This window comes from Misgurnus anguillicaudatus, chromosome 10, assembly GCF_027580225.2.
Source record: "Misgurnus anguillicaudatus chromosome 10, ASM2758022v2, whole genome shotgun sequence".
NCBI classification, from domain to species: Eukaryota; Metazoa; Chordata; class Actinopteri; order Cypriniformes; family Cobitidae; genus Misgurnus; species Misgurnus anguillicaudatus.
In genome coordinates this window covers 34,438,066-34,464,712 of record NC_073346.2, presented here as the reverse complement: position 1 = coordinate 34,464,712, position 26,647 = coordinate 34,438,066, and the positions used below count along the sequence as shown (strand labels likewise).

The 26,647-nt window shown below is 37.8% G+C and overlaps 1 protein-coding gene across 5 annotated transcripts in view; it reads left to right on the top strand.

Moving 5' to 3' along the window:
- Positions 1-26,647, top strand: part of zfpm2a (zinc finger protein, FOG family member 2a) — a 251,008-nt gene that overhangs the window by 147,947 nt on the left and 76,414 nt on the right. For all 5 annotated transcript variants that reach the window (XM_055211092.2, XM_073872430.1, XM_055211094.2 and 2 more), the window contains one exon: positions 7,803-7,924. In XM_055211092.2, coding sequence (XP_055067067.2) covers positions 7,803-7,924 — 122 coding nt within the window. The remainder of the gene's footprint in view (positions 1-7,802; positions 7,925-26,647) is intronic.

The window sequence follows — 26,647 nt, the reverse complement described above, 5'->3', positions numbered from 1 at the left end:
TGACTGGAGGGGCGGCAGCGGAGGAAGCTAATGACCCGCTCGAGCTCCTGGAGGAGAAACGGCACCTATAAATGCTGTAGAAATGTACGCGAGATATTGTTTCACCTGGGAGCTTGGTGGTTATTAACACAACCCTGATAGTTGCGGTGTGTGTGTAGCACAATATATCCAAACGTTCACCCTCAGATGACGCTGCAAGATTCCCTCAGTGGTCTGTAGACGGTTTGAAACAGCATTCCCATAATTCAAACATAACACATACAGGAATTTCTATTGCTGACACTGTAAGTCTGTGCTGACAGGAGGAGAGGGAATTATGTCCTACATGGGAACTTCAGATTTGTAGACTATCATATTTGGGATTTCTTAGGAGAGAGAGTGTGTAAAAAGAGGCAAAGTGAGTTTGTGTATGTGAGAGAGAGCGAGTGAGGTAAAAAGGTCCTTGTGTGTTTTAAAACAAGTGTCTGCAGAGGAGATAATGGTAAAGCCGTGGGATAAAAATGATGCATTTGCTTCTCTTCGCTGATAATGGGGGTTTGGGGGGGTGTAGAAAAGTTCATCATTCTCTTATCAAAGCGCTCTGACATTTCTCCTTCAGCTGTAAAATTTCAGATCACATATCTCCTTCCGAGCTCTTGCACCTTTTGTGGAGTGATATAGAGCTCTCCGTTTCTCTCCATCTGCCCCTCGCAGTACCGTCATTTGCTTCGTAAGCTCCCGTTGATCTTGATATGTGACTGTTGCATTGTCAAACATCGCTATCACGCATATGTACCTACAAAGTCACGTGACTCTCTTTTTATAACATCAACCATGATCTGATTCTGATGCGTATAAGGAAGCGAATTTGTGTTTTTTATGGTAATAACATAGTCATTTCTGCATCAACTGGGTCATGTCAACATTAGCTCAACCAATGATGTGCATTTTAAAGGAAAACCCCACCGTTTTTCAATATTTTACTATGTTCTTACCTCAAATTAGATGAATTAATACATACCTTTTTTTTCAATTCATGCACTTTTAATCTTAGTATGGCGCTTCTTGAATGTGTTAGCATTTAGCCTAGCCCCATTCATTCCTATGGCTCCAAACAAAAGTTTTATTTTGTGCCACCATACTTACTCGTGTAACTACTCTTTAAATAGAGAAAACATGGAAGTGTTTGGTGGCTTCTAAATTCATCCCTGTTTGGATCCTAAGGAATGAATGGGGCTAGGCTAAATGCTAGCACATTCACGACGCACTGTACAAAGATTAAAAGTGCATGTGTGTATTAATTCATCAAAGTTGAGGTATAAACATAGTAAAATATCGAAAAACGGTGGTGTTTTCCTTTAAGCAGGTGTACCCATTTATCCTCTCCAGTGGATCTGTTCTGTTGGGTGCTACTAATAAGAAATACATCTAAACATCTGGGGGGAGACATGAGCCCCCATCCCCCAGCCTTTGGTCCCTTTGTCACGTGGGAAACAAACAGTTGCAGCGTGCCGCATCTTTTTGGGGCTATCGTAGAGAGATCTCTATACACAAAAGGGACATTCATGGTTCTGCCAGGGATCTGTGGTGAGGGGGAGCAGCGGACCCCAGAGAAGAGCGACAGATGATCTTATCAAGAGAGAGATGAGGGGCGGAGCTCGCTTCGCTCATATCAACAGCTCCTCTGTGCCAAGATGGTGGCATTTCTGAACTGGTTGATGAGAGGGTATTGTGTGTTTTAAGCTGTCTTTGAGGCCAGTTGCATTAACTGGTGTCTCCATCTGACCAATTGACAAATACCCAAAAGTCTTTAGTGCAAGACTGAACAAGTTTTTAATTTATTTATACTTTGTATTTTTTGTTTTTTGTAGTTGTTTATGTATACACATTTTTCATGTTGGGAGCACTTTACTTGAAGGGGTGTTCATAAGACTGACATGATACCTTCATAATCATGACATGACACGTCCCATGGACATTTATGCACATTTATGACAACTGTCATTAAGTGTCATTCATTCAATTATGTCATTTTTAATGCAAAGATGACATTATTTGAGATGTCTTTGTTATGACTACTTGACATTAACCAATACATCATAATTTGTCATGACAGCTTGACATTACCAAGACAACATAACGGACCACTTTTACCAGTGATACAAATTTAAATTGTCAATAAAATGCCATTAGGTGTTAATACTCTGTCATATAGTTTTATAACAGCGTCATTAATATTTTTCTTGACCTCAACTACAGTGGTACAAATATAATTTAGTCATTAAAATGTCATTAAGTGTTAATACTCTGTCAAATAGTTTTATAACAGCGTCATTCATATTTTTCTTGACCTCAACTACAGTTGTACAAATATAATTTAGTCATTAAAATGTCATTAAGTGTTAATACTCTGTCAAATAGTTTTATAACAACGAAGAACAACGTTTATAATGTTTTTTACATTTTCCTCCAGGTGTTTAACAAATAAAATCAATAATAATAATAATAATAATAATAATAATAATTAAAATTGATATAATTATATTTTATTGCATTTGGAGACAATAATGGGTTAAGCCATGCAGTGGTGGGTCCATATCGCTGGAAAACAGTTGATTACATTAAATGAAATTAATTAAATGTTTTTTTATAAATAATTTAATGTAAATTATTAATTATGTAAATTTATTTTAAAATACTTTAAAAGGGTATATTTATAAATGTTATGCATGACACATGTTTATGTAGTTTCACCAATTTTCTGTTTGTCTCTTATTTACTGTAATTACATTTGTGTTGTATCGGCCTCATTTCTGCTATACAGGTTTCTTAATATCGGCATCGGCCTGTAAAAAACTCATATCGGTCGTCCACTAATTTCATTTTACAAGCAGATTTTGTGCAATCATTTTATTTATTAGTTATGGACAAATCACAATTATTGTCATTATTGTGTGTAGAAAAGAAGTGCAGGCATGTTTGTAATGCAGTGGTACAGTCAGCATTGTCGACATCCATGCCAAAATCAAGCAGATCTTCTAGGACTGTACATCTTGATCTCATAATCTATGGCGCGTCAACATCTAAACGCCAGTGGCAAGCAGGGCGACGGTGGCAAGCTGGCACATTACGCACAGACGTATGCCGACGTTCTGCCTCTTGGGCTCGTGTGGTATCTGTAACAGCTGGGATGAGCCAGCTGGGACGAAAGGATTCAAGATGAGGCTTGGAACGGTTTATGAGCGACTGGCACGTTTTTACTTTCTAGCGTTGTGACTTCAAATATACACATGCACTTATATGCTCCACAACCCACATTCCTAGTGTGTGATGCGTTGTGGACTTGTGCGGAAGTGTCATCCGGGGCTAAAGAGAAACTTGTGCGATCGTGTCGAAAGGCCACAGGGTCTTATCAGAGTGGGCGCAGAGCACATCAAGCAGGGATGGGCTAGCACAGATTTAGCCTGCCTATGATGTGGACCAGCTGCGCTCCAACGGTTAATTATTTCCCTTTAATGAGGTTCCCCACTATCCAACAGGCTGGCGGATCACTGCAGGCTTCAGAGAGACCCCTACCAACTCCAAATTCTCCAACTATCTCTCATGAGCTCCGTAACATGGAATGAACACATTAGCGCTGGGTAATCATGGGTTGCAGAATTTTTTTTTTATTCTCTGAATATATTAGTATGATTTAAAGGTTTACACCAATGGTATTACCATAAAGTTTATTATTGTCGGAATTATTGTATGTGTAAAATAGTAATAGTATTATGCCTTATAGAGACCAGAGATGCAATTTAGCACAATACTCTCTATGCAATGCAGATTTTTCAGCTTTCATATTTTTGTACTGTCCCTATTCGACAAAAATTTTTGTAAGTGGTATTTGTTTGATACTGAAGTGTCAAGATATTTGTCAAACGACTTGGTATTGAAGTGCATGTTTGTTTAGTCGCAGGGGACTTCCATGCGAGCGCTATGGCGTGTTAGCATGTCACAGATACGCAGTTGATATCTGTAGTGAAAAACGCAGCTGAATAGGTCATTTTAAAGTTCAGCCGCCGCTGTAGTGCTTTCAGCTAACAAAGAGCACGCTGAAGATCATCTCTCAACCAGTGTTTATTTACTACAGGTCACGAGACATGAAGCACATTCATGTTGTGCAGTCAAACCAGTTGGAAAGAAAAATCACCATTATCTCTGTAATGTCTCTGTAATGTGGTTTCTACCTGACAGTAATGGATTGTGGTAAACCAAAGCTGAAGGCTATACTCCCAATAGAAGAACCATGTTTTGGTTCCTCAAAGAACCATTACTTTTATACCTTTTTCACTTATGGAACCATTCAAAATGGCTCTTTTATGGCATAATGAAGCACCATTATAATAAAATAAATAATCTCTATATAGTTTTTAAAGAGCACTTATTTCCTTTGGTGTGTAAGTGTGTATTAGTACATGTTAACGATATGCAAAAGGTACCACAAAGTAAACAATGACGCGAGTTATCGTCTCCAATGTAAATCTCTTTTCTTGGACTACAACAAACACACAGATTGTAGGCAACAGTTTACTTTCTGGGATTGGTGATGTAGTTAAGACCAACATTATCATAATTCCTCCCGATTCGGACTCACAGCCGGTTAGCAACCGAATCTCGCTTGCTAACAGCATCACGTTTCCTGCTGACATCAGAGGTATTCAGGCCAATCACAACGTACAGATTACCTGGCCAATCACGGACACAGAGCTTTTCAAAACTTTGCATTTCAGAAAGAGAGTTCAATCTGGAGCTACAAAACTGTACGATATGTAGAAAATAATGTGTTTTTTAACCATAAACCACGCAAACGCATTGCATTATACCAAATACACAAAATAACATTGTTTTTTAGCAATGAAATAGGTGCTCTTTAAATACTTAATGTACTGGTGTACGGTATTATAGTGACAAAAAAAGTAATTTTTTTTTCTTTGGCATAATCAGTTCTTCATTTTATGATCCCTCCCATCCAAACTTGCTCCATTACAGTATGCAATGCCCAGTTTTCATAATCCAAAACCTACATCTATGCATTTGCCAGACGCTTCTACACTGTTGGACCTAACCAGCCTTTTTACAGTAACATACAGTACTGGCAACACCGTTACAGCTAGTTACTGTAAAAATAGCGCTATTTTATAAATAGAGCTATTACACTGAGCATTGTAATAAAGCTGTCAGCCATTGTTGTAGCTTGCTGTTTTTACAGTAAATTGCTGGCAAAAGGATTGCCACTATGTTACTGTAAGAAAGCCTGGTTAGGTCTAACAGCACTGAAAAAATTGCTGTAATTATGCAGCTGGTTGCCAGTAACTTACTGTAGAACAGTGGTTCTCAAACTTTTGCAGCGTGCGGCCCCCCTTGTATATGGTGCATTCCTTCGCGGCCCCCCAAATTTTTTTAAAACAAATTTGTTCTAAAACGTAACATTTTAATAAGACAAAACATATTAAAGTATACAAAGTAGTGCTGTTGGTTAGTAGCCTTATTTTTTTTTAGGTTTAATAACACAGAATTCATGATAAATTAATGTGTTTTATGAAATGTCATAAAACAGGGGCCCCCCTGGCACCATCTTGCGGCCCCCCTGGGGGCCCCGGCCCCCAGTTTGAGAACCACTGCTGTAGAAGATAAAGTCTGATAATGTTTCATGTTCATTTAACTTTGAACAAACTGTTGCCAGTAAATAACATAAATGTAAAATCTACAGTAAGTTACTGGCAGCTAGTTACCCAGTAATACTGTAATTTCTATAGATTTTTTTTTAAGTGTGAATGTATCTAAAGTGAATATACAGTACTTTGTAGTATGTGCTTATATCATATCATCAAAAAATATCAAGTCCCTAACAATTAAGTTATCGGCACTCTACATTTGTTTGTTTCCCCAAAATAACCTGTTTCACTTAGAAACATGTCTGATTATTAAAGTTAAAGTGGTTACAGTGTTTCATGTTGACTTTAAAGGAAGCGTAATTGTGAGAACTCTATTAAGTCTCCTCAGCCCTGAAAAAGCAACATCTGAACACGGATTGGCTCGAGATATGAGAAAAAGCATTTGTACATCAGTAAAGTGCACAGATTCTCGTTCCCGGCTTGTGGTAAAGCGCTCTGGTGTTGTCATCGAGCGCTGTTGCACAGCCGAACAGAACGCTCGCAGGAAGATAAAGCAGATAAGAGTCAATCTCTGAGGGATAAATCTTCCTCAGTCACAGGTCGGCCCCAAACCCTCTCGACATCACGGTGAAAACCAGCCGGAAGTCTGCACTTGAGATCCTCGTGACAAGAGCCCCACCAGCCCTCAGAGATGAGAGTCATGACCAGGCAGTCTATTATAATAACTGTTTGATTAATCACTGTCCTAAAAAAGCACACAAATCTAAGCGATTAGATAGCAGCGCTTGGGGAACTCACGGTGCTCGCTGTGCTATCCCGTGACACGGTTAATTAACTCCGAACTCAGCGCTGTGCTAACAAGAAGCCTCGGCCCCTTCCTGGAAAAACAGAAATAGAGCTCGCGCTGCCAGCCGGCGAGCCTGTAACATCTCAGCAAGGTCTTATCAGACGGACGCTACTCTGAGAGGAGTTAGCATCCCGCCGGTTTGATGTGCTCCATCTGATCGGCATCAGCTATGAGAACAGGTGCTAGGTTATGAATTACTGTTACTTGTTAGAAGTCTGGAAGTGTGCGTATGTTGATTAAATTAATTCCAATGTTTGCATCTTATTGGAGATGCAACATTGCACATCATTTTTATATTATAAAATGGATAGTTTTGATCTTAAATGAGCTGTAAGATTTCAGATTTCAGAAACTCGACAGCGCCACCGGAGGCCAAAAAGGGAACTGCAGCCAGCAATTTATTGCTCATTCACATGCACACACTTGGTAGTGGCACAAGCAAGTCTTAGACAAAACAGTGACTTAGTGTGATTCACAGACATCATGTCGATTGATAAAGTAAACTAAAATGACACATACTTTGGATTTTCCTGGCAAAAAAGTATTTTGCATAAGGCTTTCATAGACAATCTAGGAAGTCAGGAAAGGTCTCTTTTTTAGTTTATTTAAAAGGTGTTTAAACACTACCAGTAAAAAATGTTTAATGCATGAACATTTATACTTATGGCCCTTTTAAAGGTGCAGTGTGTAAATTTTAGCGGCATCTAGTGGTGAGGTTGTGAATTGCAACCAACGGCTCAGTCCACTGCTCACCTCTTGCTTTTGAAACACATATAGAAGCTACGGTAGCCGTCACCGGACAAACATGTCATCGTTGGAGACAACTTAGTAAAAAAGTTTGTCCGTTAAGGGCTTCTGTAGAAACATTGCACAAATGGCGGCTTCCATGTAAGGGGACCCCACTGTGTATGCAGATAAAACGTCTCATTCTAAGGCAATAAACACATAACGATTCATTATGAAAGGTCTTTATACACCCCTGATAATATAGTTTTGTATATTATTTTGCATTTCTGTCAAGAGATCCTTCTAAAAATTACACACTGCACCTTTAATGAATATGTTAGATGTTTTTGAATATCACATCACTATTTAGTACTCATTTAGTAGTTTTCTGCTAATATTTTATTTATGCGTGTTTAGATTAACCTGCAAGTGATCTTTTATTTATTTGTGTCACTTTATTTTTATGGTCTGTCACCTCACATTGGTATGAAATTTCAAATATATGATTCCAGCGTTTTTATTGAGACTGAAGAAATGAAAATAAGTATTTACTTTGTATTGCACGGACTGACCATCCTGTTGTGTCACAGGTGAGCTGGACCTGTTCAACAAAGATGGAGAACGTCGCATTCACAGTCGTCAACAGCTTCCTGTGGGAACAACGTGGGGACCTTTTGAGGGAAAGATTGAGCAGAATACAGACGGTGCCCAGGTATGTTAACATGAATTAAGTGTTAATGAGGGTTAAAGTTGAAGTGTGTCATTTCTGTGCCAAAAAATGCACTGATATATGGAAAATGTGTTTGTTTGAGCCACCCACCAAGGCCAGAGAAAGGCTGAGCTAATGGTGTTAGTTATGTTTTACATTATTAGTCATTATTTTCACAAATCAATTCAATGCTGCTATTTTAGCAGAAATTATAAACTTCACCTTGGATAAAGCCAGACATTTCTACACTCTTAAAGAGCACTTAGTTTGCAGCACTTCGACCTCGGCACGAGTAACATCATCACTCCTCAAACTTCTGCCAATATTACTGCACCCAAGGTCAAAGTGCTGCAAACTAAGTGCTCTTCCGTCATACAATATAGTTCTCATTTTTATCCGCTTAAAAATCGCCACCTTTTATTTTGTGCCACCATACTTTCTCATGTAACTACTAATGTAACAGTCTTTAAATAGAGAAAACATGGAAGTGTTTGGTGGCTTCTAAATTCATCCCTGTTTGGATCCTAAGGAATGAATGGGGCTAGGCTAAATGCTAACACATTCACGGCGCACTGTACAAAGAATAAGTGCATGCATTAAAAAAGACGGGTATATATTAATTTGTTTACGTTGAGGTAAGAACATAGTAAAATATTTAAAAAGGTGGTGTTTTCCTTTAAATGCATACATCAGACATAATGAGATCAGTGCATATTACACAGAATAATTCCTGATAAGGATCGATTTACACAGGATGTCAGATAGGACACTCAAAACTCACACATCACTCCTGCATGTAACTTGTTTTATTCTGTTGATACTTTTAAAATGTTTCTTACCAAGTAAATTCAAATTTTACATGCATTGCATCCATTCGATTTAAAGCTTAGATGGCAAAGCATTGGATTGGCAAAAGCAAAGGTCATGGATTTGTTCCCCAGGGAACAAGCATACTGATAAAACAAAAAAATAAAAACTAAATGGACTTTGGATAAGAATTTCTGATTGGATGAGAATGCATAGATGTGGCCCTGGACCACACAACCAGGCATAAGGGTTTGTTAGGATAGGACAATATCCAAAATCCAAAAATAATCCAAATATTGAGAGAATCACCTTTAAAGTTGTTCAAATGAAGTAATATATTAATATATTTATGATAGGAAATTTGCTAAATATTTCCATTGATCTTTACTTAATATCCTAATGATTTTACCATCAAAGAAGAATAGATAGTTTTGACCCATAACATGTATTGTTGACTATTGTTTAATTTATTAGGGGCATTCCTCTAGTGGAATGGATTTGACTGACGGCGCACTGACAAGTGAACAGACAAATGCGCAAAATTAGAGAAAAAGTGAGTGGATCCAATATCATTGGTCTTAAAAAGTGGGTGTGTCTTGTTGTCCCACCCACATTTAATGGTTTTGACGCACATGATATTGCTTACAGACACAAGAAATATTTAATTTGGTGCTGAAAGCTTCCAGTGCACACATCAACATCAAGACATAAAAATAATAAAGCTGTTAAAGTATGAGAACTAATGGTAAGAGTGTTGAACTCACTATACTGGCAGGGACAGAAATTCTTTATGATTGAATACTCTGTTTTAAATGTGGATTAATTAAGAAACACTTATTAAGAATGTAATGAATCTCATATGTATCCAGTTAAGAAGCGTAAGGAAAAGTCTACAAGGAGTTTGGACTCACAGGACCAGTTCTAGAGGATTAATATAACGCATTACTTTTTGAAGGGTTTCTTTTGCTTCGGAGCAGTGTGTGCCTTTGGACTTTCCCTAAAAAGTGCACACAAAAATTGTCAGTCAAACACCTTAGAGACATTTAGTATCTAAAAGCACAAATGTGGACCACAAAACCAATCATAAGTCGCACGGGTATGTTTGTAGCAATAGCCAACAATACCTTTTATGGGTCAAAATTATACTTTTTTATGCCAAAAATCATTAGGATATTAAGTAAAGATCATGTTTCATGAAGATATTTTGTAAATTTTCATACCGTAAAAAATGTAGTAATATACAGCAGGGAAAATAAGTATTTGACACATCAGCATTTTTATCAGTAAGGGGATTTCTAAGTGGGTTATTGACACAAAATTTCCACCAGATGTAGCCGTCAAGCCAAATATTGAATTCATACAAAGAAATCAGAAAATTTAAGTATACAAGTTGACTCATAATAAATAAAGTGAAACTTTACAACTTTACAACAAAACGATTTTCTCAATATTTAGATTTTTTTTTGCACTCTCGAATACCAGATTTTTTAAATAGTTGTATCACGGCCAACTATTGTCCTATCCTAAAAAAATTATTTATTTCTTATATTACTTATTTATTCAGCTTCCAGATGATGTATAAATCTCAATTTCAAAAAATCGAATCACAAATAAATACAAAATAAAGCTAATTTGATGTAGTTAGATAAGTAATTTCCCCAAAAATATAAACTGTAGTCTGGTTTCTCATACAAATGCTGTTTGAAATGACATGGGTGCAAGCACGTTTCATTTGTGGGTGAATATTTTGTAAATTTTCATACCGTAAATATATAAAAAATGTAGTAATATACAGCAGGGAAAATAAGTATTTGACACATCAGCATTTTTCTCAGTAAGGGGATTTCTAAGTGGGTTATTGAGACAAACTTTCCAGCAGATGCAACCATCAAGCCAAATATTGAATTCATACAAAGAAATCAGAACATTTAAGTATACAAGTTGACTCATAATAAATAAAGTGAAACTTTACAACAAAGCGATTTTCTCAATATTTAGATTTTTTTTGCACTCTCTAATACCAGATTTTTTGAATATAGTTGTATCACGGCCAACTATTGTCCAATCCTAAAAAAATTTTTTATTTCTTATATTACTTATTTATTCAGCTTCCAGATGATGTATAAATCTCAATTTCAAAAAACCGAATCACAAATAAATACAAAATAAAGCTAATTTGATGTAGTTAGATAAGTAATTTCCCCAAAAATATAAACTGTAGTCTGGTTTCTCATACAAATGCTGTTTGAAATGACATGGGTGCAAGCACGTTTCATTTGTGGGTGAATATTTTGTAAATTTTCATACCGTAAATATATAAAAAATGTAGTAATATACAGCAGGGAAAATAAGTATTTGACACATCAGCATTTTTATCAGTAAGGGGATTTCTAAGTGGGTTATTGACACAAAATTTCCACCAGATGTAGCCATCAAGCCAAATATTGAATATATACAAAGAAATCAGAACATTTAAGTATACAAGTTGACTCATAATAAATAAAGTGAAACTTTACAACAAAGCGATTTTCTCAATATTTAGATTTTTTTTGCACTCTCTAATACCAGATTGTTTGAATATAGTTGTATCACGGCCAACTATTGTCCTATCCTAAAAAATGTATTTATTTCTTATATTACTTATTTATTCAGCTTCCAGATGATGTATAAATCTCAATTTCAAAAAATCGAATCACAAATAAATACAAAATAAAGCTAATTTGATGTAGTTAGATAAGTAATTTCCCCAAAAATATAAACTGTAGTCTGGTTTCTCATACAAATGCTGTTTGAAATGACATGGGTGCAAGCACGTTTCATTTGTGGGTGAATATTTTGTAAATTTTCATATTGTAAATATATAAAAAAAATTTAGTAATATACAGCAGGGAAAATAAGTATTTGACACATCAGCATTTTTATCAGTAAGGGGATTTCTAAGTGGGTTATTGACACAAAATTTCCACCAGATGTAGCCATCAAGCCAAATATTGAATTCATACAAAGAAATCAGAACATTTAAGTATACAAGTTGACTCATAATAAATAAAGTGAAACTTTACAACAAAGCGATTTTCTCAATATTTAGATTTTTTTTGCACTCTCTAATACCAGATTTTTTGAATAGTTGTATCACGGCCAACTATTGTCCTATCCTAAAAAAATTATTTATTTCTTATATTACTTATTTATTCAGCTTCCAGATGATGTATAAATCTCAATTTCAAAAAATCGAATCACAAATAAATACAAAATAAAGCTAATTTGATGTAGTTAGATAAGTAATTTCCCCAAAAATATAAACTGTAGTCTGGTTTCTCATACAAATGCTGTTGGAAATGACATGGGTGCAAGCACGTTTCATTTGTGGGTGAATTGTTCTTTTAAACATGAAATCAGAGAGTGACCGCAATGTAAAAAATGAGTATGAAAACTTCTAAAGCTAAATTGAATCGAAGTGCGATGGCTTTGAAAAGAAGCTCTTCATCATAACACCGTCTTTATGAATGTTGACCCACATATATGGTTAAACGTTCAGTTGAATTTCCAATCCACCATGCCAACTGCGATTGCACCTGTGTGACCCTCTGTACTGTCTGGTCTGGGTCAGATGAAATCTGATGGTATTGTGGTGTGATATGGATTGGACAGTGATCACACCGCCTGCAAGAGTTATCCATGACTGCTTCATTATACGTGGAATGGTTTGAAAATAATAACCATTATCTTTACAGCATTTTTTTGACCATTTGCCGAAAAAAATTTGATTGGCTTAGCTGAAGAGTGACATCATCATTGAATTTCTGAAAGATTGTTTCTATGTGTTTCATTCAAGCTTTGTACAAACTGAACATATTAATGCAAGTTGGCAACTTTTAAAGCTTAGACTGTCATTGATATCTAAAACAGTTAAAGTTAATCGGATATTAAATAAAGGAGGACGTTTGGGAAGGGAATTTAAAGTCAGAAGGTCTTGGCATCTGCGGGGCAGAGATAGGGTCGTATGATGAGAGCTTATCGGTGTAGAGGGCACATCTGATGTACCAAGGCTTCTTGAAGTTGACATGCTTTGTTGACTTTTTCTGTGTGTGTTTACACGCAAAAGTCCTCTGATACCACAATCTGATTGGCGTCCACTTCGTTCCATCCAAACGATTCACTTAGATGATTCACGACTCAGTGAGTCTTCTCTGACTTTGATCACAGTTATTGATTTAACACATTCAAGTGAAGAAAGTGGACACAGAGGCCCTAAAATGTTTTGCTATGTTTCTTCTCAAGTTCAAGCAGGTGAATGTCATGACATGAGATATGTTTTATAAATCTGACAACCATTAAACATATTTTCAAATACTTTGGAACAATATTGGTTTTAAAACATTCATATGCAGAATTTGGTCCCAAGCTGTCACTTGGGCAGTACTCTTTAAAAAGATCCTTGTATGTACCATTTAGATACAGATATGTACATTTGATACCAATATGAACCTTTGAGGTACCTCTTCAGGTGCAAATGTGTACTTTTTAAAAGGGTACCACCCCATTGACAGCTAGGGATCATCTTTTTTAACAATTTTTCTAACAGTCTACTGTATAGTACATTTGTCAAAGACTTTTACAAACTATAGCTTGAGGACAGAGAGATATGTAGAATTTGTATTTAGTACGCCATGCCAGAAATAATTGAAAAATGTGGTATTGAAATGATTGAAGCCGTGAATAAAATATGATTTCCGGCCCTTTTCATCCTAACTAACTTATTCTGTGGCGCTTCGGAATAGTCACGAGATGAGCCGTTTTAACAGAGACGTACTTTGAAATGCGTCCAAATGACTTGCAAATTGATTCGAGATACATTGTGGTGTCGGTGTCCGATGGATGTTTGAGCTGCTGCTGTGTCCACACAGGGTTTCCTCTCTGTGTCTGAGTGATAGTCGCCGAGCTGTTGATCAATCAGGCCATTAGAGCTCAATTACCCAGCATCCCGTGCACAGGTGAGCGAGGAACCCGTCCACCCCCTCCAAATTAACACAAATTAATAATGACACTCAGACATTAAATGTCTGCCATCTGGGGGCCGGCCGGCCGGTCTGGGTCGAAGCTATTGAGTAGCAGGTGTCTCTGTCACAGTAATTACCGGGTCTGAACGCAACTCTGACGTGGCATTCAGTCTCTCTCACTGCCCGCTGTCCATTTTAAGTGTTAATAATTGATTTGGAAACAACCTAATAATGAACTACAGATTTAGGGGAACCTTACAGGATGGGAGATTTGTTAAGGATGGCTTTTGTTCAATTTCATCTAATGAATTGGCATTCGTCTAATTAAAGAGCTTTGTTAAGAGGCTGTGATTAACAGAAGGGATACATCTCAGTTTATGGACACTTTTGGTCAATACTCATGTGTGTTATTGATCTGGATTGGATAATTTACAAGTGTTTCTAATTTAGTTCCAAAATCCTACATCCTTGACAATGAATAATACATGTGCTATGCTTTTAATATTAAAGTAAAGTGCTTGTGTGATTTCAGAAATTTAGCTTTTGGAGATTTGTATTGCTCAGAGTTTGCTTTATCAGAAGTTGTGTTTTATTTAAGTATTACTTTCGTTTGAGGTATTTAGTAATATTACATATTTGTCCTCTATATAGTTTCAGGCCCTGGGAAGTTTTTGAAAATAAACATACATAGATACAGGTCATTGAAAGAGCTTGAATCTATTTTGTGTAAGAAGTTTTCTGGAAAAAAATCCACATTATTCCCTGTGTAGTGTAGGATAACAAAATAAAAATTCTAGACTTTTTAAGCACACGTGCTAAACTGTTCGCCTTTAAATGCTTATATCTTCTGTATGTGAATGTTGATTTATACCAAAATGCTTTTTTTTGCATAGTTGTGTTTGACACATGAAAAGTCTCGGGTTACGTATGTAACTGTTATTCCCTAAGAAGGGAACGAGACGCTGCGTCTCATACTTCCTGCATCCCTGTAACGCCGTCTTTGGCAATATTTCAGATAGTGATATACTTCCTGGCTCCCGGGTCACCTTGTCTTTGTCGTTAAGCCTCACCATTGGTTGAATTTGATATACACATTCAGACGCACTTACCCCTGGAGGTGTGCCCAAAGTGTCACAGCGACGCAGCGCGAGTTCCCTCAATGTATCTTAAAATGTAACACGATGTAACCTTGCTCTCACTTGAAATGTGTCCCCACATTCAGTCCTTGAATTTGAGGTTATTGGACCTGGAAAGTCCATGAAATGTCCTTGAATTTGAAGTCAACTAAGGTGTGGGAAACCTTGAAATCAGCCTGATCTCACGCATTTCAGTGGGATAGTCATGGAATTTTTTGCTAATTTTTCCGTGGAATTTTCACGGATCTTTACATTTATAAATATAAATGAAACTTTAGGAAAAACATCAGACGTAAACTAAATGCTCCTGGTTTTATGAAGCAAAATCCTCTCAATGCTGATGTCAACAACAACATTTGAGGCAAAAGTTGATACTTCAATAGGTACTTTAACATGCAACCAAATAATTAGTTTGTAATCGTATTGGTGGCTCAATCGGATTGAAAAGCCTTCATATAAACACCTTAATCAATACGATCGAGGTCGATGGGGTGCAAATTTCGATCTTATTGAAAGGGGTGGTGTAGGCCGATCTGTGCAATAGATGCAATAGCAAAGCAATGGCAACACGCATTACTAAGTTGGCAGGGTCATGCGCTGTACATTCTGTAGCAATCATGTGTACTTTCATAACATTACATAAAGCAATCAAATAGTGTTGTGCCTTTCGAAAAGTGTGTTTTCTTTTGCCTATATCTACAAACTTCTTAAAAACAACTTTTTCCATCTGAACTTTGACTTTGTACATTTATCCAGAGATAAAGCATGAACTCGACGAGAGATTCTGTGCGCTGCGTTGCCAAGTCCAGAGTTCAGATTTATAAATAAATTAATTGTTTTTAAAGTTGTAAAGTTTCACTTCATTTATTATGACTCAACTTGTATACTTAAATGTTCTGATTTCTTTGTATGAATTCAGTATTTGGCTTGATGGCTACATCTTTTTTGTGTCAATAGCCCACTTAGAAATCCCCTTTCTGATAAAAATGCTGATACTGCTCCACTTTATATTACTACATTTCTTTACATATTTACGGTAGGAAATGTACAAAATATCTTCATATAACACAGAAAAATGCAATAGCAAGGCAATGGCAACAAACATTATTAAGGTAGTGGGATCACGCGCTGTACATTCTGCAGCGATCATGTGTACTTTCATAACATTACATAAAGCAATAAAATAGTGTCGTGCCTTTCGAAAAGTGTGGGTTTTTTGCCTATATCTGAAAACTTCTTAAAAACAACTTTCTCCAGCTGAACTTTGACTTTGTACATTTATCAAGAGATAAAGCATGAACTCAATGAGAGATGTTGTGTGCTGCGTTGCCAAGTCCAGAGTTCAGATTTAGGTTACTTTTAGACTGTTTCCGCAAGTTGATTTATTTTCTGTGAGTTAAAGAGTAAAGGATTTTGTTGATTAATTATTGGTATTTAGGCTCTAAGTATTCTTAGGGATTCTTTTGGGCTAGTTTTGAATGTCCATTGGGCTGAATTTGATATACACAAATCTGGCAACCCTGGCTGTGCGCTTGCGCAGACGTTTGGTGCGAAGTATGTGCATGTAAACAAACATTTTAATCAAATTGCAATGTTAAGTGTACATGCAAACTGTATTGTCGTAACCTCGGATTAAATTCAGTCAAGATTTTGTGCATGTAAACCTAGCAAATGAGAACTCCAAGTATAATCTCATGGGTTGTTTCATAAGACAGCAACAGCAGTCAGATGTGCATGTAACCAGCACAATGTTTGTGTTACCTGCACGACTGCATAAACTGCATGTTATTGTCTTCATCCGCAGGCGGCGGAGAGCGAGTGCTGTTTATGCAGTATTTCAGCAGGTGCATTGAAAAATTTCAGCCATCATTCTGGTTTATCGTCTGTTTCCTCTCTTCTACCTCCTATGGGTTTATTGTTCACATCCCAAACTTAAACAAGTGCCGGTGGATTTTTTTTCCACAACAAAATTATATTTTTCTTCTTGTCAATACTTCATTAATCAAGAGCCGGGCCTTTAGAAAAATGTTTTGTTTTGGAGGCTGCAATCTATTTTGTGGAAGTGTGTGTATGTGTTTGAAAGAGAGAGAGAGAGAGAGAGTGGATGTGTGTGTTGGTAATCTGTGCCTGTGGCAGGTTTCCCCTCCGAAACGCAGCGCTAAGCAGCGGTATCGCATGCCTATTGTTGTAGCCTCTGTCATAGCAAGAAGCAGTCTGATGCAGGCCTGCGCAGCTCTGATAAGAAAAGAGGATTCAACATGGTTAGAAAGACGAATCGGTGGGACTTCAGAGTGGAACGCGCGCACGCACACATTCGCACACAAACATCATCCTAATGTTGGCACATGCATAACCAATTATTTACACTTACATCTAATTATATATGCAAGCGAGGTTTATTTTCTTATAATCAAAGTCGAACTCGCATCTGTAAATTTGGCACATTGTATACATATAGATGTGGTTTGCATCAGAGGCTATATTTATCAGGCAGAAAATCTCCCTGCTTGTTTGTAATGTTGCCTGCTAGTGAGCTCTAACAGGATTTTAATTCCTCGTTGGACACCGAAATGATTTTGGCACGCAGTGTGTGGCTTTATCTAATAAAATAATAGGCCCGAAGTTTAGGCGGGGAACCAATTTGTGATTGCATGCATCAACTACTTAGCTGGGCTTGAGATGCGTCAGTGATGTTTCTGACCGCTGAAATAAAAATGGCTTCTTTATGGAGCACGACAAAGATCATTTTAGGAACCTTTAATTTTAAGAGCGTCTAGATTTATGAAGTGTGGGAGGTGTTTGCCATTGCTTAACTTAGCACTGCAGTCTTAGGGTGGTTGCCAGAACGTTGCTATGTGGTTGCTAGGATGTTCTGAGTAGTTTATTATGTCCAAAAAAGCCCACCCCCATGTTGTTCTGGTCTGCAGATATGACTTAAGTCCTTCTTTCAATATGTGTTTACGTTTTTCCTCATGTATTAACACACATTCACAAGAAGCCACAGTATGATTTATGACCACATAACAATGGGTGCAAGATGATTTTAATACTCAGGGTAAAGAGTTTGTTTTAATCCCCTACTCAAATATGAGTTACACTTTTGGTGCAGTGTTGACTTGATTCTATTGTAATTATTACTGGGCGTTCACACCAGACGCGGTAGAGGCGGCAAGCGAGAGTGATTTACGTGTTGTAAATGCAAATCAATGCAAAGATGCGAATAGACATCCTGCGGCGTATTACGTGTGAATGGCGCAGTGAGAATTGAGCGTTGCCACTAGTTGAAAAATCTGAACTTCGGCGGATTTCCGGTCCGTGTTAACCAATCAGGACCTTGCTGTAGTAGTGACGTGATTACAGGAAGCAAGCAGAGTGGTGGAGTCTCAGAAGCCCCTCCCATGACGCGAATTTCCGCGTGATTTTCTCGAATGACTAGAATTTCACACGCAAATGAAGCAAGTAAACTCAAAATGTTCAAGCATCCAACTATGCACGAAAAGCTGGATGGAGTTGAAGACAGAGCCGTCAAGTTGGACACCTGCTGCTTGCCGTAGTGATGTGTGCGCTGTCTTTCCTATTTTTATGGTGAATTTGTCAAAAAAATTATTGAATACAGTGGTTGTTGTGATCCTTAACTTCCTAATACTTGGCTTTAATGCTTTTTATTTTGCGCTGGCATTGCAGTCAGGTGCAGCCTCGTGTAACTTCTCCTTATTTCAGGTGCGAAATGACGATGGTCGTGCAACACTGACGTAATAATCAAGCTGAATCTGATATGTGTTTAGACACAGTTTGGATGTTTGGATATCGGATTTTAGGGCTGGGTAAAAATATCGATTCTTCAATGCATTGCAATTATTTGTTTCTCAATTCAATATCGATTCATCAAATCCTATTAATCGATTCAGCCCCCCCCGGCCAGTGGTGGCGCTGTGGGCAACACTCTAGTGAGAGCGTTCAGCGTTGTACAAAACGTGCTTTATCAAAACAGAAAGATCAAAGATGGCAAACAGCAGCACTTCTTTCAAGCCTGCATCATTAACTGATCAAAGATTAGTAATACTACACACATTATTTAAAAATATAATCGGGTACTTAATTGCTTGTGTATTTACTTATTATTGAATCGACACCGAAGCAAGTAAATCAATATCGAATTGAATCGAATCAAATTGAATTGAAGCCTCAAGACACGATATCGAATCGAATTGTGAAATTCCTAACAATACACACTACACATTTGGAAGTGACTCAGATCGGATAGGAAAAAATCGGATCTCTGTCCGTTAACACACGTGCAGCAATATCCGATCTGTATCAGCACTAAATCCAATTTTTTTTTGTGCCAGTGTAAATGCAGCTTATGGTATAGGTGTTTAGAGAGAAGGGGTTTAAAATGTTGACTTTTTGTGGATCACTACGCAACTACGTCACATACTATTTTAGTTAGTAACATTTTAAACAATTATATTTTTTTACAAAATCGCATCAATTGCCCTCAAAAGGCCTTTAGTAAGCCTCTGGATCCATGTGGATTACTTCTGTAAAAGATGGATGGGCTTTAAATCAGAAGCACCATCTATTACCATTATAAAGTTCGGAACAGCCAGGACATTTTCTAATATAACTCCAATTCTGTTCATCTAAAATAAAGATTTATCACATCTATCAAATAGAAATGTGTTTCTGTTTATGAAATATTTTTTTATAATTTTGGTTAATAACACCGCAGGTTTCAGGGAATCAGTATACTGTGTATAGCCTACACTTCTGTATTTCCATTTTAATAAAGACTCTCCAGTTAAATGGTGACATGCTCTCTGTTGCATCTTTTTTATAGCTGTTTGTGTTTTTAACCGATGAAGGATAAAGCTGAAACCCCAGTGAATGAATGAACGTGTAAATGAGTTTTTCCTGGGTAATGAAATATTAAATTGACAAACAAATGATTTGTTCCATGTGAAAGCATGCCTAAATACTATTGATTAGATATGAATCTGCCTCAGTGGGCTTCAGTGAGCTCTTAGTATTTTCATTTTCAGTGATAATAGGCAAACGGAAATAAGCTCAAACAGATACGGTAGCTTTTGTGCTAGATAAAGCTGTTATAAAGCTGACTTTCTGTTTTTGCCACTAAATTTGAGCTCATTGTAATGTGACAAGACATACTAGGATCAGATCTTGGGATCTTTGCAATTAATATATTTGTGTACATTGAATTGCATTTGCAAATTTTTGAGCTCCTCCTTAAAATGTGGTTGCTTGTTTTTGTTGACTCGTTTACATTTAAATCAGTTAAGACATAGAGTGTCGCATGGATGACGTATTTTATAGGCCCTCACCAAAAACCCATTCATTTTTCCCATAGACATTTCAGTGGGTCGCACATCGTACAAGAAGCACCGCGTCTAGTACAACTCTGAGGTATCGTACACCAGAAGTGCACATTAAATAGCACAAGCTTAGTCAGATAGAGTCTACTACAAAATGCAAAATATACGTCGGAGCCGATGGTGTAGTGGACATATGGTGCAGGCGAGTTCGAATCCTGGCCAATCCCACACCCCTCTATCCACCCTGTTCTTTCCTGTCGTCTCTCTATTACTGTCTATCAAATAAATAAAAATAAAAAACCGCAAAATGGCCCCAAAAAAATAACTTAAAAAGAAAAAGAAAAATATATGTTAGCCGCCAATGTTAATCACTAACGATTTGGGACAAATATGATGTTATTTAATATTAAAACTATGTGAGTGGGGCTCTGTGGTGCGACAGGGATTTGAGTAGTGTTTTGAGTCACAGCGGACAGCCGCCGGCAGTGTGCGTACATTCATCGAAAATAATGTGTTCTGTTTTTGGATTCATGGCGCGAGGTGGCGCTGCGCTTCTCGTCCATCGTGCGACCGCCTTTAGATTATTGCAAAAAATAAGCACTGTGTTTAACAAGAGTTTATGGCACTTACACATTTTGTCAAACAAATTAGTTTTCACAGATGAACACAACTTTTATGAATTAAGTCAGAATTCAGCCTTTATTCAGCTTTTTATATTTCTAGTAAAGCATTTACACTAATTCATTAAATTTGTATTTGTCTGTGAGGATTAACTTGTTGGACAAAACGGGTAAGTGTCATAAACGTTTTTTTTTTTGCGATAATAATAAGTCTATGGAAAAAATTTATGGGCTTTTTAGAGTGGGAACCAGCATCTCCGCTAATTTCCGGGTTTGCCCACAAAAATTCGTCATCCTTTGGCACTTGATGGGGTGGTTTCCCAGACAGAGATAAGGTTAAGCCAGGACTAGGCCTTAATTTAGCATTTTTTTATAGGGTGTTAGTAGAGACTGTCAGCGGCTTTTCCACTGCACACGACAAACGACGGCCGATAAGCCGGAAGTCATTCATTTCCTATGGACAGTCGCAAAGGGGCTGCGTGAGGTGAAGACCACCTGAGGATGCGTAAATATCTGAACCGTTTTAAGCGTTGGATCCGTTAAAAAATTTGAACTTGTGCGACTAAACCGCATGCGATATGCTGACCGGAAGTGATGTATTTCATTGTATTCCAGTCATAAACTGTGTGTGAGGTGAAAATTATTAATCATTTTTGTTTAACTTTATTAGTATCACTTGAATCCTTAAAAAAACATTTTGATTACTGATAATAAATACATTATTAATTTAGTTTGTGCATGTTATTGTTTTAATCTTGTCTTCATATGTTTTCTCCAAAAATATTGGCAATCTTTGTCATATATGAATAGCTGAATTGTTTCATTCATTTGCATACATTTATTTAACATATTAGAATGAAGCCTCTTGCGCTGGAATGAGCTTCCCTCCCATATACGATTAAACTGAAACTTCATTATGACTGCCATTAGGGGGAGAACTCCGACTGTCGTTTCCGTATGTCGTGTGCTGTGGAAAGGCGGCTTAACTCAGGCTTGGCAAATAAGTTGCAAGTACAGTAACATTACAGTAAAAGTATTAGGGGTGTTGCTTAAGAGTTATGAAAACAGGATTTAAACATGACTTATTGGGGTATAGTCTCACAATCTCGTCTGACGGTAATAAAAGCGCGTTTTTAAGGTGCAAAGTATTGACGGGAATGTTTATCTGACAGGAAGTTGAGTTTTATCAGGTATGTACGTGTACCGTATTTTTCCACTGGCAGCACGACTAACATGGCAGGGCATCTCCGGGTTTAAGGTCAGATATTATATTTCATAAAAGTCTAGTCTAAAAATGGCATAGCAACCAACAAAAAAACCAGTAAAAATCAAGAATCGAATCAAACCGTGACCTTAGAATCGAAAATGTTATCGAATCGAGGATTTGGAGAATCGTGACACACACCTCTAATACTTTTACTGTAATGTTACTGTCCTGAGTTAGCCTGACAGTCTCTACTAACACCCTATACATTTTTTTTTTTGCATAATATGGTACTAAAATGCATTCTGTAAACAGTTCAAAAGCATTGTTGAGTTAAAATTAAATTAAATAAAAACACACAAAAAACATGCATTATTTATCGATCTCCTTATTGTAATGCTCAGCAGGACTAACCATTCCTAATGGCAATGGGTGACCTGAGGTCAGGACCTTATGGTGCAGGGGTGATTTAGGATTTATTCTTCACCCCTCTCTCTCTTTAAAGGATCATCTCAGCTCTCTGATAATGAAAGGGGGGTGGGTGTCTTTCCTCCCAGCGCCAGCGGCTGCCGTGGCTACAGATGACTAGAGCTGAGATAATACATGCTCGACTTGATCTACAAGTGAACCTGACATTTCCCCTTTCCTCTTCATCACTGCATGTCCCAAACAGCAAACAGATACGAAAGCCGAGCGATAAGCAGCCGCCACATTGTGACTGAAGTGATGGCTACATAGTTTAGCACAATCAGGGCGAAGATACCATTAAACACTGCGTCACAATTCATGGTGTCAACTTTGTGAATGATACGTCTACAAGGATGCCATTTGACGACGGGTTCTTTCCTTTGAGCTGGTGTGCAATAAACTGGATGGTGTAACCAGATTTAAACTCAAGGTCTTTAGGAAGGATATTAGTTATTTTAGCACGCTATGTTGTTTTTGGGGGCATTATATTGGGACTTTCATAAAGAGGACTGCCCCAGTGACAGCTTTTGTTCCTTTATTTCTGAGTGTACCTAACCACGATTCACAACAGTAAGCTTATAATAATGATTTAAAAGTTGAGCTCTCGGTTCGGGATTTCACAGGAAATGTCAGTTGTTTTTCCTTACGCTTAAAGATAAGTATGTAAAGTAACCTGCAATTTTATGTTTTAAAGAAAGATGCAAAAGAGAGAGGCACAAATTACAGATAGCAGCTTTACCCCTTCATACCAGATTTTTCCAGTGTTTCCCCGCCAGCATTTTTTTAAAAGTTGCTAGCCTGCGCCAGCATTTTTCATGATTTTCACAAAAGTTTAATGCCTTCCAGAAAATGAACTTCTTTAAATATATAAACATGATATATATTAAATGAAAGAACAGACCCTCAGCTTTAAAAAAAAAGTTTTATTGTACCTTCATTATTTCTCTTTTTACATCTCAAATATGGGTACTTTTCTTCAAAAACACAAATTTTTTTGAGCAAAAGGCTGAGATAATTTTTATTTTTGTAAAGGACTTTTGATAGAGATCAGATTCAGAGCGATCCTCAAAACTTAAGCTCAAATTATAGTCGTGCGTAAGTTCTACGCCGTAGCTACGGCGTAGGCTATCCGTAGCTTGTGCGTAGCTCTGCGTAGCCTCACGTGCACCTCGCAAAAATGTTAACAGCGCGTCAGTTCTACACGGACCACAAGCACTGTGATTGGTCCACCAGAGCCCCTCCCGTCAGGTAAAAAAATTGCATCATATGTATGTGATTTAACTCAAACTACAACAAAAGTCACTGTTTATTTACTTCCATCATTGCTGGTCTTCTCAAATCATGCACAACAAGTTGCGGTTTCTTCTTCGTTTGTGGGTTAACTTGCCAAGCTGCTTCTTCTCTGACGGTCGCGCTGCTACTGTGGTTACACGCTTGGATACTGCCTACCAGCGATTTGTGCGTGTGTTTGCACGTCGACGCAAAAGTGTAAATGAAAACCGATGCGGAACCTACGCCGTCGTGGCTATGCCGTAGGACCTACGCCCAACTATAACGAGCCCTTTACACGGACATACAGCTATTCTGGGTTTTATAAGTTGCGAAAAGCTGGAAATACTCGTCATTGGCAGGGAAGCGTTTTCTTTTAATTGAGGAGTTAACTCGTCAATGGCGGGCAAAGAGTTAATCAGTGTGCCTTATTTTGATTGGTTGATCAGCATTTTTATTGGTTTGAACCACGAAACATGTGATGTCCATTTCAGTGGACGCATGGTCTGAAGGGGTTAACCTTGAAACCAAGGGTTTCCTTTGACCCAACCATGGGTCGAAACTAGAGTTCTTCTCAGGTCCAAAGAAATTTACCTGACCCGAAATTACCCAAATCACTTTTTATCCAAACCTGACGTGCATAATTCATTTTTTTAAACGGAAAGCCCGACTCGAGACAAACCTGAGAAAATTAGACCCTAGTACGACCCAACCCAATGTTTTTTTTAACCTGACTGGACCCAAATGTAAACATCACAGACGCATGTGCCGTCTGCACCAGTCAGACAGAAAGAAACCCTGATGGCCTTGCAACCAATTTGGCCCGGTACTACATTTATTTTCATTTGTTATCTTACGATGACACCAAGGTAACTCTTACAATGTGCACTCAAAATTGACTAACAGGTCTGGCTCAACGTAAATTAACCTACCGCCAGCCACACAATGTCGCAAGCACTTTTGGCAAATACAGGAGGGGTTGGAAAGGACTTGATGCACACATGCGTTTGGGTCTTCATTTTGGGTCATTAAATTACCCAAGACCCGATGCCGCTAATATTATACCCAACTCGTGTCCAAGGCACACGTGAAACTTTAGACACGAACCCGCCCGGGTCTCGAGTCGGAACTCGGGTTTTCGGATCTAAGTGGACCCGTGAAGACCTCTAGTTCAAACATCCCAGCTTTTTTTAAAGTGTGTGCTGATTTTAAAGATTCGTAGACATTGGTAGACCGTGGTTAAATTTAAAGTATGTGCATGAAGATGTTTTTATGGAGGGATGTAGATAAGCACGAATGCTGACTGTTCCCTTAATGAGAACGCTGGTCGCAGGAACATTAGAACTAAATGGAGACGGATTTGGACTCTAGAGACACATTAGGCATCAGGGTGAACATGTGAGGTAATTTCACCCATCTGAACATATGGGCGAAGTGCAATCTACTTCTGTTTATTGCACCTAAACTAACTCAGTATTCAATGCAAACGCCACACAGAAAGACCCAACTAAGGCTCAAACAAGGGACCTTCTAGCTGTGAGGTAACAGTGCTACTCGCTGAACCACTGTGCCACCCTGGGATGGGGGGGTAACCCCTTCCAAATAATTCAAACTAGCAATTACAAAACCCCCAATATTTATACAAAAATGTATGAAAACCTGTGTACAGTTTACATCAAACAACATTATGTTCAAACCAAATCTAGAACCTTAACAAACAAGTATGATGTTATTGTTTGTTATTGTTATTATTGTATTATTAAATTGGTTTAGGGTTAAATGCATGATTTGTCTGTTGAAGTTGGTTGCAAAATGAAGGTTTTACTGGGTAAGATACAGAAGTAAATACGTTATGGAGAGTAGACAGGTTTTGTGTAATGGTTCCGGTTTGGTTCCCATTAACGACAAGCCCTAAACTGTACATATTGTGCTCTTTATTGATTGTAAGTGCATGTATAGTTTATGGCGTCATCTTATGATAATAAAGTTTCTAGATTCAACAGTTTGAACAAATAAAACGACCAGAAATAGCATTTTAAACAAATCTGGTTTAGGTTTAGAAGTTACATTGTTTTTCCTGGAAGGAAGTAAAAAGTTACACCCGCCTTGAAGTTTGATACTTTGCATAACCTCAATCAGATCGGAATTAGCAAGAAACAGCATAAGTTTGTCCACAGCGTCGTCTCCCTTGGTTTGCGCCACGTCTTGCCAAAGGTGTTGGAAAACGGCACGGCAGAATCCACGGCAAACACTTGAGGGGGAAAACTAGCGCAAGGGAGAAGAGTTTGAGAGATGCCAGCTGCTTTACCATCTGTCACTGTCAAGATTCGACTTGTGGGACGTTGAAACAACTTCCTTGAAAAGTAGCCGAGATAATCCACAATAGTTTTCACTTGCGATCTTGATTCCCCTGTTGGAATTCAACATTGCACCGTGTGAAGTGGAGACGGCTAATTGGTGGTGAAATTCGGGAGACGTTGGCTGTAGTTTCACGTACATGCGTGTGTTTTGAAGTGTGCTGAGCCAGTCTTGGCAATCTGAAATTGTCTTTCAAGTAAATAAACGTGTGATATATTGTCTTGTTTTGAGCTTTGAGCCAAGTCGGTAAACGTAGTACAAGAGAGTCATTTACCCGAAATTCTTCTGTTTAAATTTGTGATTTTGGCACCCGAGGTCTCCGGCTCTATCTATCTCGAATCTTACTCAAGCTTACATCCTCTCAGGCAAGAGGCCATCGGCGAGGGCCTCTCCTTTCCTCTTTTGTCACACAAACGCTCATCAGATGAGTCCAGATGGTAGAGCAGCACTAAATGAAAGTATTCAGTGTGAAAATCGCAGATTTTTGTAGCGGTCATCTGGTGCGTTATCACAGAAGCCTTTTGTGAGATA